This window comes from Malus sylvestris, chromosome 11 (genome assembly GCF_916048215.2).
Source record: "Malus sylvestris chromosome 11, drMalSylv7.2, whole genome shotgun sequence".
NCBI lineage: Eukaryota > Viridiplantae > Streptophyta > Magnoliopsida > Rosales > Rosaceae > Malus > Malus sylvestris.
This window is the reverse complement of record NC_062270.1, coordinates 14,732,226-14,748,556: the sequence shown is the minus strand read 5'-3', so window position 1 is coordinate 14,748,556 and position 16,331 is coordinate 14,732,226. Positions and strand designations below refer to the sequence as shown.

Sequence of the window (16,331 nt, the reverse complement as noted above, 5' to 3'; positions counted from 1 at the left end):
TCTGTAAAAAAATTTGTTATGTGCGGATGTGGCACGTAAATGGACCAACAAACTCGGTTCCGCAATCATGAATTAGAAATAGGTCTAATAATTTAATAATTAATTAAAAAAATTGTCAACTCAGAAACTTGGTCCTGCAATCATCTCTTATCTCAACCCATACTCCCTCCATCTATGGTAGCATTCACCGTCTCTTTCCTAAAAAATAAAAATAAATAAATAAATAAATTTCTCAAGACATCCATATTTACATCCTTTGACATCCTTTATTGAATTGACCAGGATGGAGACCACCTTTGGTGACGGTTTGGATTGGTGACGACTTTTGTGATTCTACCGTCATCATTTGGGCGATCGACATCCTCATAACCTTAATCTTAGAAAGCTTATTGAGTGCTCACCCAGGGATCTTGACGACATGGAGAACGACAAGCTTTGCCTTGAGATAATCTCACTGTGCAAAATGGTTTTTATGACAATTTTTTTAATTAATTATTAAACCTAAATCATCATATAGTAGATTTTTTGCCAAATTGTAACAGAATGACCACATTAATTTGTAACACATATTTTCAAGGATTACGTTGATCAATTTTCAATTTAAAGGTCCATCTTGATTGTGCGGATTAATTTCAGGTATCATTTGTGATAAAAACTCTTACATCTTGTGGGCTCTATTTATGTGCCACATTTGTACATAAGAATTGTGACAGAAAAACCATATTGATTTGTAACACCTATTTTCAGGAACTACATTGATGAATTTTCAATTTTAGAAACCATCTTAATGGTGTGCGTTAATTTCAGAGATTACTTGTGATATAAATTTTTCTTAAAAATCACTAGAGCTAGAGTTAATTCGATGATGAAAGCAAATACTATTAAAGTTCAAGTACCAAAGTGCAATTCAGGTATACTCGAGGGACCATCGTAACAATTTAGTGTTTTTCTCTTTCCCCTTTCCCGTAGGCGGTGACAGAGAAAACTGGGGCTGTGATGGCCAGAAGCACCCAATCAAAATCTACTCGTCTTATATACTATAGCAAGGAAGGGCATATTTCCTCGAACAATCTGGCTATTTGAACCGTGGCGGAGGGGCTGCGACTGAGGATCCGCCGTACAGATTGGGGCTGTGAAAGCAGAGGTTTGGCTGCAATTGACGACCTAATCGGCGACGGCCGCCGGTTCGGCGTTCTAGAAAGACCTAGGTGGCCTGTTCGACCCAAAAGCACATGGACCACCGGAAGCAACCCAAGGATTCTCTCTCCTACTCCAACCTTTTCAATCTTGAGGTTTGTCCCTTGAATTTTTCTAGCATGGGTTCTCTTTGTTTGCTCGAATTACAGCGTTTCTTGTCCCTTTTGCTTTTTCTTTGAATTGGTAAATTTTGTGCTTTAATGTTTATAATTCACTTGTTTTTGAATTGGGAATGTTGAATTTTGTTTTTTTTTTTATGGACTAAAGTTTGTTGATTTTTGTCGCACATTGTAGTCTTTGATGAACTTTCAAGTTCCCCGACCGGATGACGATTTCGATTATTATGGAAATAGTAGTCAGGATGAGAGCAGAGGTAGCCAAGGTGGGCAATTTGTCTTAGTTTTTGGAGTTAAGCTTTTTATGACCAAATTTATTTGTTTTTCTGCTTGAAAATTTGCATGTGTGATATACATTTGTATATGGTTGCTGTCGGTTGGATGGTGATTTGCGGACTTATAGATGTGCATGTTTGTGATTTTTTTGCCGGTTGCATGTGTAGATGGAGCTGTAGGTAATGGGATGGTGTCTGACAGAGAACTGAGTTCAGTGAAAAAAAGAAGGCGATCCCAAAATAGTGACTACGAGGACGATGACAGTTATTACGGGACACGCATTACAGAGGAAAGGTATCGATCAATGCTTGGAGAACACATTCAGAAGTACAAAAGGAGGTTCAAGGATTCCTCGTCGAGTCCTGCACCAATTCAGACGGGGATTCCAGTTCCAAAGAGTAATAAGGGTTTAAAATCTAGGAAACTGGGCAATGAGCACCGGGGAGGGATATATGAAATGGAAACCTCATCAGAGTGGCTCAATGATTCTAATCCTCAAAAACCCGGGAACCACCATGATGGAGATTTGGTACCACAACGTGGCACCGATAGGTTTGCTTTCTCCTCTAGTTTCCTTTTCAGCATGAGTTATTCCAATCGCTAAGCATGTGCTTGATGATTATATTAAATTATTTGGTTATTATATTTTCATCTCTGTATTTCATGCAGAATAATCTATGAACCTCCTTATCTGGATATAGGAGATGGTATCACTTACAGGATTCCACCAATTTACGATAAGCTGGTGTCGTCTTTGCACTTACCGAGCTTTTCAGATTTTCGGGTGGAGGAAGTTTACTTAAGAGGCACATTGGACTTGGGATCCTTGGCAGAAATGATGACTAGTGACAAAAGGTTGGGTACTAAAAACCAGGCAGGGATGGGCGATCCCCATCCCCAGTATGAATCCCTTCAAGCTAGACTAAAGGCATCGTCCACTTCAAATTCAGCCCAAAAGTTCAGCCTCAAGGTCTCTGATATTGGGTTAAACTCTTCCATCCCAGAGGGTGCAGCTGGAAATATAAAGAGATCTATTTTGTCTGAAGGTGGAGTTTTACAGGTCTACTATGTGAAAGTTTTGGAGAAAGGAGACACATATGAGGTTTGTGTTCCTTCACTTATGATTATCTCGGGACAATAATGTTTCTTTGCTGGTGGGTATAGGCTGGGTTGTGGGCGTGTCTTCCTTTTCATGTGACATCTTGGGCTGGTTTCTCATTAATGTTTTGTCCTGCAGATCATTGAAAGAAGTCTACCGAAGAAGCAAAAGGTTATTAAAGACCCTTCTGTGATTGAGAAGGAGGAAATGGACAAGATTGGGAAAGTTTGGGTAAACATAGTAAGAAGAGACATGCCAAGGCATCATAGGATTTTTTCAAATTTTCACCAGAGGCAACTAGGTTATGCCAAGAGGGTCTCAGAGAACTGTCAAAGAGAGGTACTTATATGTGTACGCCCTATGTAGTCTTCTACTTGTTTCCCCTGCACAGAATGTGAGATGTGGATTTCAATACCCAAACTTGGGGATTGGTTTTCATCAGATGGCATTTATAGTTCTTATACTGAAGCTGTCTACTTTTTTATTTTTTGTAGGTGAAATTGAAGGTCAGTAGATCTCTTAAACTGATGAGGGGTGCCGCAATTCGTACAAGGAAACTAGCCAGAGATATGCTACTATTTTGGAAGAGAATAGATAAAGAGATGGTATCCTTCCTTTCTCCTTTCTGAAGGGAATTGAGTACAAGAAGTATATGCATGTCTTTTTATCCCATTGCTTTTAAATTTAGTCATCTTTAATGATGTGTAGTTGCCTGAAATTCATTTTCTTGAAAATTCATGTCTAAAGTTCTGTAGATCTTCTGTCAGATCATTCCCTTAGAGATTTAACTGTCTATAATTTTGATTATTATCAGTATGGAAGGCTATCTTGCATTATTTGGTTGTAATGTGTACTTACTATCTGTTTTTTTTCTTTCTTTTGACAAAACTTGGTCATTTTTTATTTTAATTTTAAATATGGACACTTGCAGGCGGAAGTGAGGAAGAAAGAGGAGAAAGAAGCAGCTGAAGCTTTGAGGCGCGAACAGGAGCTTCGAGAAGCAAAGAGGCAGCAGCAAAGGCTCAATTTTCTTATACAACAGACGGAACTTTACAGTCACTTTATGCAGAAAAAGTCAAGTTCACAGCCATCAGAAGATCTGCCTGTTGGTGATGGAAAAAAAATGGAGGAAAAAGCATCTTTAAGCTCCTCAGATGATGAAGCTAATGAGGAAGAAGACCCTGAGGAAGCTGAACTGAAGAAGGAGGCTTTTAAAGCAGCTCAAGATGCAGTTTCAAAGCAGAAAAAGATAACTAGTGAATTTGATAATGAGTATTTGAAGCTATGTGAAGATGCTGAACCTGAGGCAGCACATGATGTTGCTGGAGCTAGTAGCATAGATCTACATAACCCGTCAGTTACTCTTTCCTTTATTGTTTTAGTATTGCCTTTCATTCGGACTCTATCAGGAAATTGGAGGCAAGGCTTTTTCAGTCAAATTGATAATGTTTCTATTATTATATGTGCAGTTCCACAATGCCTGTTACATCAACTGTTCAGACACCGGAGTTGTTCAAAGGATCCCTTAAAGAATATCAGCTGAAAGGCCTCCAGTGGTTGGTTAATTGCTATGAGCAGGTTCGTCTGTACCCAAATGGATACACATAATATGTACAAGTACAGTTTAAATTCCTTGATTCGTTTTATTGTTTATAGGGTTCATTTCTTTCTTTTCTTTTCTTCTGTTTATCAGGGTTTAAATGGCATCCTTGCTGATGAGATGGGCCTAGGAAAGACCATCCAGGCCATGGCATTTTTGGCTCATTTGGCTGAGGTAATAGTTCGACTTGGTGTTTTATGCATAATGATTGTCTTTGGTGTAACTTGGGTTTCTTGTCCTATCCAGGAGAAAAATATTTGGGGGCCTTTTCTTGTTGTTGCTCCTGCCTCTGTCTTGAACAACTGGGCAGATGAAATTAGTCGTTTCTGCCCTGACTTAAAAACTCTTCCATACTGGGGAGGACTTAACGAGCGTCAGGTACTTAGGAAAAAGATCACTGCTAAAAAACTTTACCGCAGGTAAATTTCTTTGCCCTTGCTATCATTTTACACTTTCAAGAGAAGAATAATATGAATGGCTGGTCTTAGAAGTAGATTAGTGCTTGAGACGGTGTCTGAGCAGGCTTGCAACAGTCTGAGGCCTTAGATGGAAAATTTAGTGTTTATAAGGAATATATTAACTAAGTTTTATATATCAAAAGTTTCTTAGCTAAATCATATTTCTTTACTTTTAGAAAAAGCAATTGTGAACAAAGAAAACAATACTGATAAAACAAAGAACTATATAGGTTTTAGAGAGCACTGTGTAATAAAAAAAACAGTAGGACCTGTAAAACTGGTTGTAACTCCAGCAAGATTTGTATAATTTCTTCTTATAGCTCTTTAAAAGAAAACATTGTTTCAGTTAATCATTTTTAAACAGTGAATCCGAGTCTTTGACCAGACTAATCACTAGGCCCCCCGCTTGACCCCACAACATTTGGGGGGCGAGAAACTCTAGCATTTGCTAGGTGGGTACCATAGGAGACAGTCGAACTGCAGACCACTAGGGAGCAACCAAGGACCTGACTGCTAGACCAACTCCTCTTAGGTCATATTGGTGTGGACTGAAGATTTAGGTCATTGTGTTTCATTGATGCGTATGCTTATTTGGGAAATTACACCTTTAAAGCCATTGAATAAGAAATGAATAGGGTTGTTTTGCTAGGCCATTGTATTTCATTGATACATAAAATGGTCAATAATTGAAAAAACCTCCTCACATCAATCAGCAGCATTGGAAGTCATCCCTAGATTAGTGACAAATAAGATTTGGAGGCGGTAGAGAGAACGGTAATTAGAGAGTGCCACTGGATTTTTATTTCTCAAAAGTACGCCTTAACTTAAGGGGGCCTTAGGTGACTGCTTAAGTTGCTTTACCCATGAGCTGGCCCTGGATGGTGTCCTATTCCATTAATTCTGTGTCTTGGTAATTTTGTTTTTCTTAGATATTTTAGCTATATTAAAAAGTATTACTGTACAATTTACTATGGCTAACCATGTAAGGAAGTTTACATCAATACGTGTTGGTTTTTTATTGTTGTGTTAGTATCCCTTGTGCAGAAAACATTAAGGACACAATAGGGGATTGACTGATTGTTTGGAATTTGGAGCACAAAACTATATACATTATAGAGAAGTAAAAGGGATCTGTTCCAAAAAGTCCTTCTGCATTTCTCCCTAGTGTTATTTCTTCCCTAAGTTTCTCATGGGGAGAGTGCAGATTGACTATTTTGGGGTGCCAATAACAGCACCCAAGTAAATGTATGAATATTGATTTGATTGTTTTTGCATGCACCACACATAATATCTAGAAGTGACCTTTAGGGCACAGAAGCTTAGTATGCTGGCCTCTGCCAAATCAATTGCATGTTGTCATGTGTGTTGCTGAACTCTTCATTTTGTCATGAGTTGGTCTCTTGACACTCTTGTTCCTTTTCTTTCCCTTTTCTTCACCAAGTAAAACTTGATTATATGGGTGAAGCCCAAATACACAGGAACTGTACACAAGTTAATTGAAAATCAAAAGAAACTGCAAATTGAAACAAAGAAAAAACAGAATTGCGTATTTCCTTGCTTACCACTCAGCAGTTGAACTCAATTCTAGTAAAGAATACTGCACCCTTTGAAAAGCACTCTTTTGTTTATGATTTATATATGGTAAAGCATGCTAATCATCCACCCAAGCAATCCCCTGCTTTGTTTCCTGTTATTTTATCAAATGATTAAGTCCTTTTAATTTCTTTGCAGGGATGCTGGATTTCATATTCTCATTACCAGCTACCAGCTGCTAGTGGCTGATGAAAAGTATTTTAAACGTGTGAAATGGCAGTATATGGTATTAGATGAAGCCCAAGCAATCAAAAGTTCTAACAGGTTTGGACTGAAATCTTCTTTGATGTTTATTAAGGGGTTTGAACATAATCATACTCCGTGGTCCTCCATTATTGTGGTATATTGAGTTTATGATGGAGTGATATCAGGTGCCACAAGATGAAACAAATTTAAGAAACCATTTTATTATTGGAGTGCCAAATATCCTTAGATTTTCATGTCTACCGGGTGTTTTTGTTTTTGTATTATTTAAGAAACCATGTTCATCGTAGGGTGCCAAATATTCTAAGTAAATGAAGGTTTATTATTTGAGCATCCAAAGAAGTGTCCAGGAGTGTACATGACGTGTTTTTAGTTGTCCCAGCATGGAAATCTCTTATAGAAGTAGTTTCCTACAGCTCATTGATTTTACATTCTTGTAGATTTGATAATATTTGTGGTTTGGTTCCCCTTGATCCTAGGACCTACCATTTATATTAAGTACGACTCAACTACAACTGCTGACATTTGAAAAATCCCTCGGATTTCATTTATTTCATTCTTGTCTCTTAAATATTGTGCGTGCTCATCCATATCTCATTTGATATTTGATCTTACAGCATAAGATGGAAGACACTTCTAGGCTTTAATTGTCGAAATCGTTTGCTACTTACCGGTACACCTATCCAAAATAATATGGCAGAGTTGTGGGCTCTACTACATTTCATTATGCCAACGTTGTTTGACAGCCATGAACAATTCAATGAGTGGTTTTCAAAAGGGTATGCATTTTGGACCTGAAATTCGTGCCTACAAACTCAAAAGTATTTTTGTTAATTAATTATTTTCTCAAATATTTCCAGAATTGAGAACCATGCGGAACATGGGGGTACTTTGAATGAGCACCAGCTTAACAGATTGGTTAGTACCCTGACTTGATACATGTAATCATTAATAAATTTTTGGATTGATTGCAGTTCTTCCTTGCCCTTCGGTCTGATCTAATGTTCCTAATTTGATAATTTTTGAAAAATGCTGGTCTGTCAAATATCTCCTGTTTGCAAGATCTGCAATTTGTGAATAGGAAAAATGTATATAGTCCACTTTAAAATTCTGACTAAAACCAGTGTGTGTTGAAGAAACTTCTATGGAACATTCTGACTAGAAAAGAGTTGATTATGTTTTTTGTTTGACAATATTGACCAAACTATAACTTTCTGTATTGTAGAAATCACGAGGCTTATATGATATCATTTCCTATTTCACCATTCCATCTTACTTATCTGTCGACTGTACATAATGGGTGTATGTACTGGTTTAATCTTTTGTAGTGATCCCAGCGTTGTTGCTTCACACCTCTCTGTCATCCAAATATCTGACCTGTGCTATGAGATCTGAAATTTGCTCGAATGCTTCTAACTACTTCTGTTGTTATTCTCCTTACAGCATTCCATTTTAAAGCCATTCATGCTGCGCCGAGTTAAAACAGATGTGGTTTCTGAGCTGACCAGGAAAACTGAGGTTACCGTGCACTGCAAGTTGAGCTCTCGGCAACAAGATTTTTATCAAGCTATCAAGAACAAAATATCTCTTGCTGAGTTGTTTGACAGCAATCGCGGTCATCTTAATGAGAAGAAAATTTTGAATTTGATGAATATTGTCATTCAGCTGAGAAAGGTATGCTATCTAACTAGATATCCATTGTGGTTTTCTTTTGTCATAAATTTATGTAGTCTATAGGATGTGGTATAATTATTAAACATGTTTTAATTATGTTGTTCTATTTTCTATAATATTGTCCGTATCAAGTGTTCTATTTGTGCAATGATAGGTCTGCAACCATCCTGAGTTATTTGAGAGGAATGAAGGAAGTACATATCTGTACTTTAGTGAGATACCAAATTCTCTTCTAGCTCCTCCATTTGGGGAGTTGGAGGACGTGCACTACTCAGGAGGTCAAAATCCTATAACATATTCGGTACTTTCCTAGATCCTTTTTCCTATTACGCAATTATGTAGTTTTCTTTAGTGCATAGGTGAAATAATCACTTGGCTTGCACACCACACATGACATACTGGTCAATGAACAAAATGGGAGAGAGAAAGAAAGAGAGGGTGGTACATAGGTGTTGTGGGGAGTGGAGTGAAAGTTGAAATAGAGGGAGGCTCATGGGTAATTCCATTATTTGATGAGTAATTTGCAGGCATAACACCATTTCATGTCATTTTTCTGGCGCAAAAAATAATTTTAACGTGATCTGCACTTGTACTTTCCATATATTGTTGATTGTTTGAGCTATTTAACTTGATTTAGGAATCCGGGGGGTACTCTATTAGTGGTGGAGTGAAAGTTGAAATAGAGGGAGGCTCATGGGTAATTCCATTATTTGATGAGTAATTTGCAGGCATAACACCATTTCATGTCATTTTTCTGGCGCAAAAAATAATTTTAACGTGATCTGCACTAGTACTTTCCATATATTGTTGATTGTTTGCGCTATTTAACTTGATTTAGGAATCCGGGGGGTATTCTATTAGATTTTAAAGTTTGAAGGAGTCATTAGAGCTGGTCAGAAAGTGCAAGGGGAAATGAAATGGCATTTGATTTCAATGATTTGTATGTACTGTGTACCGAGAGATTGAGTCAGAAGTTTCATATTTTACACCTCCCAATTAACTGGCTCTCCATATCTTGTAATCTTAAGTGATGATTTATCGAAGTGAAGTAAAAAACCAAAGGCAACATCCCTAAACTAATGTTTGATCACACAAACTAATATTGCATGACATAACTTATTCTTGTCAGTCATGTCATGTTTACTTTATCGGGCTTCTCTTCCATTGTGAAGTCAAATCTAGTTCTTTAACTCTTTTCATGTGAGCCAAGAATTTATTTATATTTTGATTCGAACACTCCTTCACATGTGGGTTCTCTCTCCACCACTAAAGCCATACATGTGAAATGCAACCTATGTTAGGTTCAATTGCAGGATTCAAGCTCACCATTATTTTCAAAAGTTTATGTTGTTAGGTAGTGAGCTAAAGATATGTAGCCTAACAATCATGATGGACCACGAAACTTGTACTTTCAAGTCGCTCAAAGCTATGTCAAAAATGTTCCTTTGTGTTCTTATAACCTTTAGAAATTAAGTTCCTTCACGTTCTTTAACCTCTTAGAAATGTTCCTTTAAATAAATGCAGATTGGACCTATATGTAGAAGTGGATATTTTTAATGATATCTGAAGAGGAAATTCAATACCTGCTTCTATCGAGTAATATGATGTTATTTATTGTACGAACTGCTAGCACAATAACTGTTTGTGACATAGGAGTATTTCCAATATACTTATTCACCTGCAGAAATAAATTGAACCAGCTGCGTCCATGCGCTGGCATTTGTGCTTTTACTTTTCGTAACTTACGTACTGACTAAACTTTTAAACGGATTTTCTTTGTTTCATCCAGATCCCTAAACTTTTCTATCAAGAAATTCTCCAGAGCTCTGAAACTTTGTGCTCAGCAGTTCAACATGGTGTGTACAAAGAATCTTTTGAGAAATATTTTAACATATTTTCACCGGGAAATGTTTATCAATCGACACTCTTGCAAGAGAATAGCTCATCTGTTGGAAGTGGAGCTTTTGGCTTTACTCGTATGATGGATCTGTCCCCTGCTGAGGTGGCATTTCTAGGAACTGGCTCTTTTATGGAGCGACTGATGTTTTCCATTGTGAGATGGGACCGACAATTTTTGGATGGGATTGTGGACTCACTAATGGAAACCATGAATAATGATTCTGAATGCAGTTATCTTGAGAGTGGAAAAGTGAGAGCTGTTACACGAATGTTGTTGATGCCTTCAAGATCTGTAACTAACTTTCTTCAAAAGAAATTGGCTACAGGCCCTGGTGATGATCCATTCGAGGCTTTAGTTGTCTCTCATAGTGACAGGCTACTCTCTAACACTAGGCTTCTTCATTCAGCATACACATTCATCCCACGAACTAGAGCTCCCCCGGTATGTTTATATTTATTCATGTTACTTTCATTTTTTTCTTTAGAATTATTGTGGTTATTCAGATTGACCTAAAGGAACAGCAAAAAAATTGTTGTTATCTTTGTTAACACTAGATTGATGTTTACTTGATCAAGATTGTATAATGTTGATAGGTCAATGCCCATTGCTCAGACAGAAACTTTGCTTACAAAATAATTGAAGAACTACAATACCCTTGGGTGAAGAGGTTGTTTACTGGGTTTGCACGCACATCTGACTTTAATGGACCCAGAAAACCTGAGACTCCACATCATTTAATACAATCGATTGATTCTGAACTGACTGTTTCACGTCCGGCTCTTCAGTTAACATACAAGATTTTTGGTTCTTGTCCTCCTATGCAAAGCTTTGACCCAGCAAAATTGCTCACCGTAGGACTGCTTATCCTTTTTTGGTTTCTTTCATATTCTTTAGTGACCACTTTTTTTTGTGTTTTTGAAAAATGAGCTTTTCTACTTTATATATAGGATTCTGGGAAACTTCAGACGCTTGATATACTGTTGAAACGCTTGAGGGCGGACAACCATCGTGTTCTCTTGTTTGCTCAAATGACAAAGATGCTGAATATTCTTGAGGTAATTCATGTCTTATTGGACCTTGGTTGCTCTAGGTTTGTGGATTCACAATGGGTTTTATAATTTGGTTCCCATTTCAACCATACGTAACTATTATACAATGATTTTCACTATAATTTTAAGACAGGTGTGATCATGTTAGTCAGAATCAATGTTTCATAGATAACCCTGCCTGGGCAAAAGCTAGGTGGGAGGCCTCTTGGGACCAAAATTATTAACTTATAATTATATATATATAATACAATACTTTGTAGAACAAATATATCCATTGCCATTCAAAAGTGCACAAGTCACAAACAAGTTTAACTCAAACATTTGGTTTTAATTTAAAAACCCTGCCCAAAACGTCATTTTGGGTTTGGGTAGTTTCTTATTTATATAAAAAGAACGCCCAATGGAACGCTTCAGCTGCACCTCAGCTGCCTAGGCGCGTCTCGACCACGTCTAGGAGAGTTTAAGCCTACTCCTGCTTGCCAGAGGCGTTTTCATCATCGCCCGCCTCCAAAGCTGCCTAGGCTCTCCTTAAGACACGTTTTTTAAAACACAGTATACGTGATGTGTTCTTTATGTGCCTTAGGGAATGTTTATTTAGGGTAGTTGCCCTTTAGTTTTGTACCTGTTGATAAGTAAGATGGTCTGACAAACTTGAATTAGATGTTCCCATTATGCTTAAGTTAATTGAGTTATTTGCTAGACAGCCTGTCCTTTTGGAAACTTTTACTGCACCATAGTACAATTTGTATTTCTCATGCTGATAACTCGAAGTGCAGGACTACATGAACTACAGGAAATATAAATACTTACGACTTGATGGATCTTCCACCATTATGGATCGGCGAGACATGGTCAGAGACTTTCAGCAACGGTAGGGATTTCATGATCAGATGAAGGCTTTGATGAGCAGTGTCTGTTCTCATCTCACACTTGTTCATTAACATATTAGATGATTGTCTTCTTGCAGGAGTGATATTTTTGTGTTCTTGTTGAGTACAAGAGCTGGTGGACTTGGCATTAACTTGACAGCGGCTGATACTGTCATATTTTATGAAAGTGATTGGAATCCAACCCTGGATCTACAGGCAATGGATAGAGCTCATCGGCTGGGTCAGACAAAAGATGTGAGTTTATGTGCTGAATCCAACCATAGACTTTTGGTTTTCCAAGTTTTGTTTTCTTTGATAAAGACAATTTATTAATATCCCTCTGTGTTTTGACAAAAACGCCAGTTTCTCCCTGCAGTTGTAACTGGGTTACTTTTCTCCTGCGCTTTCATCCTGCATCCTACGTTCACATATTTCCATTATTAAAACCATTAGTTTGCTTATGTGACACATATTTAGGGCCTACAGATCCAGTGGTATATCACCATTTGGATACGTTTTTTTTTTTTTTTTTAAATTACAATTAAAATCTAGAAAAATGACTCAGAAAAAAGGAATCTTTTGATAAAGGAAAAAAATGGTTTGAAAGCTTTAATTAAATAAGCCTCTACACCATCCTACCAACCGCCACCACCAAATCCACTCCCTTATCGCAGCCACCAGCAACCCCCTTCCCCTATTGATTCTACCACCCACCCCCATCCCTTAAAATTTCAGTGCCATGGTCCACCCTCTCCCTAGAGCCCGGTTCATCATCCAAACCATTGCACCCCAGACGAACCTCACCATGCAATCAGGCCAATCCCAAACTCCCCCTTCCTGGTGACCCTTTGGCGACCCAAACTGAAACAAATCCCCACTGCCCACAAACCTCCTTCCCAAAAGGATCCAAATACTCCATATATGAAATTTCATTTTTGGTTGTCCTATTTCCAAATTTTATGGCTTTTAATTTGTTATTAGACATATTAAGCTTCTTAATATCTTTGGGTACATGTGAAACTTCAATATCATCTCCATTAGGTTTGAAATATTAGACAACTGGGTAATTTGGAAGTAGGCATTAGGGGAATGGGGAAGGGGTAGTGGCGGGAGAGAGGCGTTGCATCTGCGGGGAAATGGGGTAAGGATGCTGTGTAGGGGAGGAGAGTGGGTGGGTTTGCCAATGCGGACATGAGATGGGGATGGTTAGGGTGGTGGGTATGCTATTTCTTTTTCTACATTAAAAAATTTATAAAATTACTAAAAATGTAAGCAAACTATTGGTTTATATGACGGAGAGGGTAACGTGAGACACAAGATGAAAGCACATGGGGTAAACTGAACTAGTTTAAGTTCAGGGCGGAAAGTGGGATACCAATAAAAGCCAAATTATAAACTTTATTGAATGATTACGTAAGAGGGAACAAGACATGAGATGCCATATAAGCAAGGCGTCACCAAAGCACCATACAAATGGTTCTACATATTTTATGGTCAAGCGATTTGGAAGATGTAAATGCATTTAAGTTCTGTAAATATAATTGTAGATTTCATGTATTCATCGTGCAGGTCACCGTGTACCGACTTATTTGTAAAGAAACAGTTGAAGAGAAGATCCTGCAAAGAGCAAGTCAGAAAAATACTGTCCAGCAGCTTGTAATGATGGGTGGTCATGTTCAGGGTGATATTTTGGCTCCTGAGGATGTTGTATCTTTACTTCTGGATGATGCTCAGTTGGAGCAGAAATTAAGAGAAATTCCGTTACAGGTGCTTTTTAAGTTCGCCTTTCAATTCTTTTGAACTTTAGCTCATTTCGTGACAGAATCTGTGTTGCATTCTAAAATTTGGTAATCCTAATTCGTATCATATGGTTTTTTCAGGTTAAGGATAGACAAAAGAAGAAACAAACAAAGGGTATACGAGTGGATGCGGAAGGTGATGCCTCTTTAGAAGATTTAACAAACCCTGCATCTGCGCCTCAGGGAACCGGATATGAGGACTCTCCAGATATGGAAAAAGCAAAATCTAATAATAAAAAGGTAATGATTTTTATCTGGAATCCGTTGTATGTACAGGGATAACAACTGGCAAAGTATAATTGTTATTTATATATGTTCCTTTGAGTTCTGCTTATTATCACGTGTGCACAGAGGAAAGTGGCAACGGGCAAGCAAACTACAAGGCCGAAGAATTCACAAAGCATGGACGAACTTGATACATATGAATTGGATGATACCTTACCAAATACTGATCCACAAGCTACGAAAACCAAGAGGCCGAAGAGGTCAAAGAAGAGTGTGAACGAAAATCTTGAGCCGGCATTTACTGCGGTTTCGGAACAGACCCAGTATCCACCACGGAGTTAGTTTGGATCTGGTAGTTGCAGAGCAGAACCCAGGCAAAAGATATCGCAATTACAAGGGCAGTCCATTTGGCCGCGTTGTGGCTGGAAACGACGGGACCATAGTTACAGAAAACAAAGCCAGAGCTGTATGATGTTTGTACAATATATTCATAATATGTTCAGGGTTGAGTGGCCTTCAAATTGTAAGATGGGGAAGGGTTGTATCTTCTTTTGCACACCTTAAGCAGCAGTAATTTATGCACACCTTCACTTTTGCCTCGACTCCAGCCGAGTTGATTCTCTTCCAGCACCGTGGCTCCCAGCCACGTTGTCCCACGCCTCGAGTCTAACCGAGCCATTCCACTTAGTCAAGCACGGCTCCAGCAGAAAAAGAAAAAAAAGAAGGAATATTTTTTTTTCTTACCTTTGGCGCGGCAAGGAGAAAAAGACAACAACGATATACTCTTCGCAGGCAAGCAAAGAAGACGACCAGGGGATGGGGTTTCTCTTTCTTGTTGGGAGAATAATTGCTGTTTGGGTTTATTTAATCCTCTAAATAGTCTTAAATAAATTCTAGAGGCAGTTGATCTCCCTTTTTAGAAAACTTTAACTTCAAGTCTAAGCCCATAATTTAAAGCAAATTAGGAAATATTTCTCTGCTCGCCTACTCAACTTCGGATTTATACACTTGATGCCCTTTCTTGCATGCATCACATCAGGTGTAAGGACATTTGTGGAGCTAAAAAATAATATGAAAAGACTTGGAGCTAACACGTGGCTTTTTACTAATGAAAGACGAGAATGCCCTTATTAAATTGGCGAGGCCCGCATTTAATCAACACGTAGTTCAACATCTCTTAAGGCTTGAATGGCTAGTTACAATCTCATCAAACTTTTGTGCCCATGGTAAGGAGAAAAGTCAAAGGTATTAAAGATAAGATTAATTACTAAACCCTATTTTTATACTCTCTTACTTGAAGGTCAACTCTATTAAGTAAGGAATTACAATCAAATTCAATCTTGAATTCCACAAGATATTATTTATTAAATTATATCATGTTGTTGTCAATAGTGGAAATTTTTCTTGTGTTGGGTACACCTGCAGTCCATTTGGACATTGCTGGGTTCAATTGATCACCATCACTCCTGGCCCAGCAACAAAAAGAACTATTGTATTCTAAATCGGAGGCAGCAAGAAAATCTATAGCAATACAAGCAGACATTTTGCCAAAGTTCAAAATTTAATCCCACTACCACCACCAAACTTGAGGCTGGTCAAATTGTTCATCTGTCCCAATTAGAAAGAAAAAAAAAACATATTGTACTGTTTCGGCCACAAATAAAAACAAGGCATGCTATGGCAAAATCACACGATTTCAGTTCATCAACTTCTAAGTCCAATTAGGATCATATCCCAAGGTTGACGATCAACCCACTTCACTCTACACCCATCTAAGGGCTCGGAGTCAACTTTCCCCAAAATGCGGCTGTCATGCAGATGATCCGACTTAGAAATATCTCACTTTCTTGAATGCAGATAAGCGCATCATCTAACATGTTGATGTTACCATAGCAATCATGCGAAACAAAACAGGACACAGCAGAAGGCCACCAATAAAAAATTGCATTCGTTGTCAGCGCCAAATGATCAATTTACCATGCTCCAGCTCAATGATAAGATCGATGTTGCTCATTCTCCACTGTCTATAAATAGAGCTAGAGACCTTCAAGCTCAAGACTTTCGTTAAAATTAATCTCTCCAATTATACAAACTTCAAGTGATCCTTCAATTAACCCAACTAATTTTTAGTTAGCAAAACTCAAATTGCTTTTCAGTAAAGACCTGTAGCTCTTCAGCTACAATCCTAAAGCCTTCATTTGAAGCAAACATTTTTGTACAATTCCTAAGATCTAAAATTTTTACAGTTCTGTCACCCATGAGCGGTAGGTCT

General features: G+C 38.0%; 1 protein-coding gene across 1 annotated transcript; it reads left to right on the top strand.

Annotated features, from left to right (window-relative positions):
- The first annotated feature begins 954 nt into the window (after positions 1–954).
- LOC126589494 (chromatin-remodeling ATPase INO80-like) lies at positions 955–14,661 on the top strand. Its single transcript, XM_050254800.1, has 23 exons — positions 955–1,292; positions 1,492–1,579; positions 1,757–2,141; positions 2,259–2,691; positions 2,827–3,027; positions 3,183–3,293; positions 3,620–4,041; positions 4,158–4,266; positions 4,382–4,462; positions 4,535–4,707; positions 6,478–6,603; positions 7,161–7,322; positions 7,404–7,461; positions 7,987–8,217; positions 8,372–8,518; positions 10,007–10,558; positions 10,711–10,968; positions 11,065–11,172; positions 11,943–12,037; positions 12,134–12,290; positions 13,605–13,802; positions 13,916–14,074; positions 14,186–14,661. Exons 1-23 carry the CDS (start codon positions 1,233–1,235, stop codon positions 14,399–14,401), a joined length of 4,530 nt encoding a protein of 1,509 aa, XP_050110757.1. The 5' UTR covers positions 955–1,232; the 3' UTR covers positions 14,402–14,661.
- The last annotated feature ends 1,670 nt before the right edge of the window (positions 14,662–16,331 follow it).

Bases quoted from the DNA above. Each gene is read 5' to 3' on its own strand.
- LOC126589494 (XM_050254800.1), top strand. From the start codon at position 1,233: ATGGACCACCGGAAGCAACCCAAGGATTCTCTCTCCTACTCCAACCTT. The intron at 2,692-2,826 runs GTTTGTGTTCCT...TTTGTCCTGCAG, and splicing joins AGAAAGGAGACACATATGAG to ATCATTGAAAGAAGTCTACC. The intron at 7,323-7,403 runs GTATGCATTTTG...AAATATTTCCAG, and splicing joins AATGAGTGGTTTTCAAAAGG to AATTGAGAACCATGCGGAAC.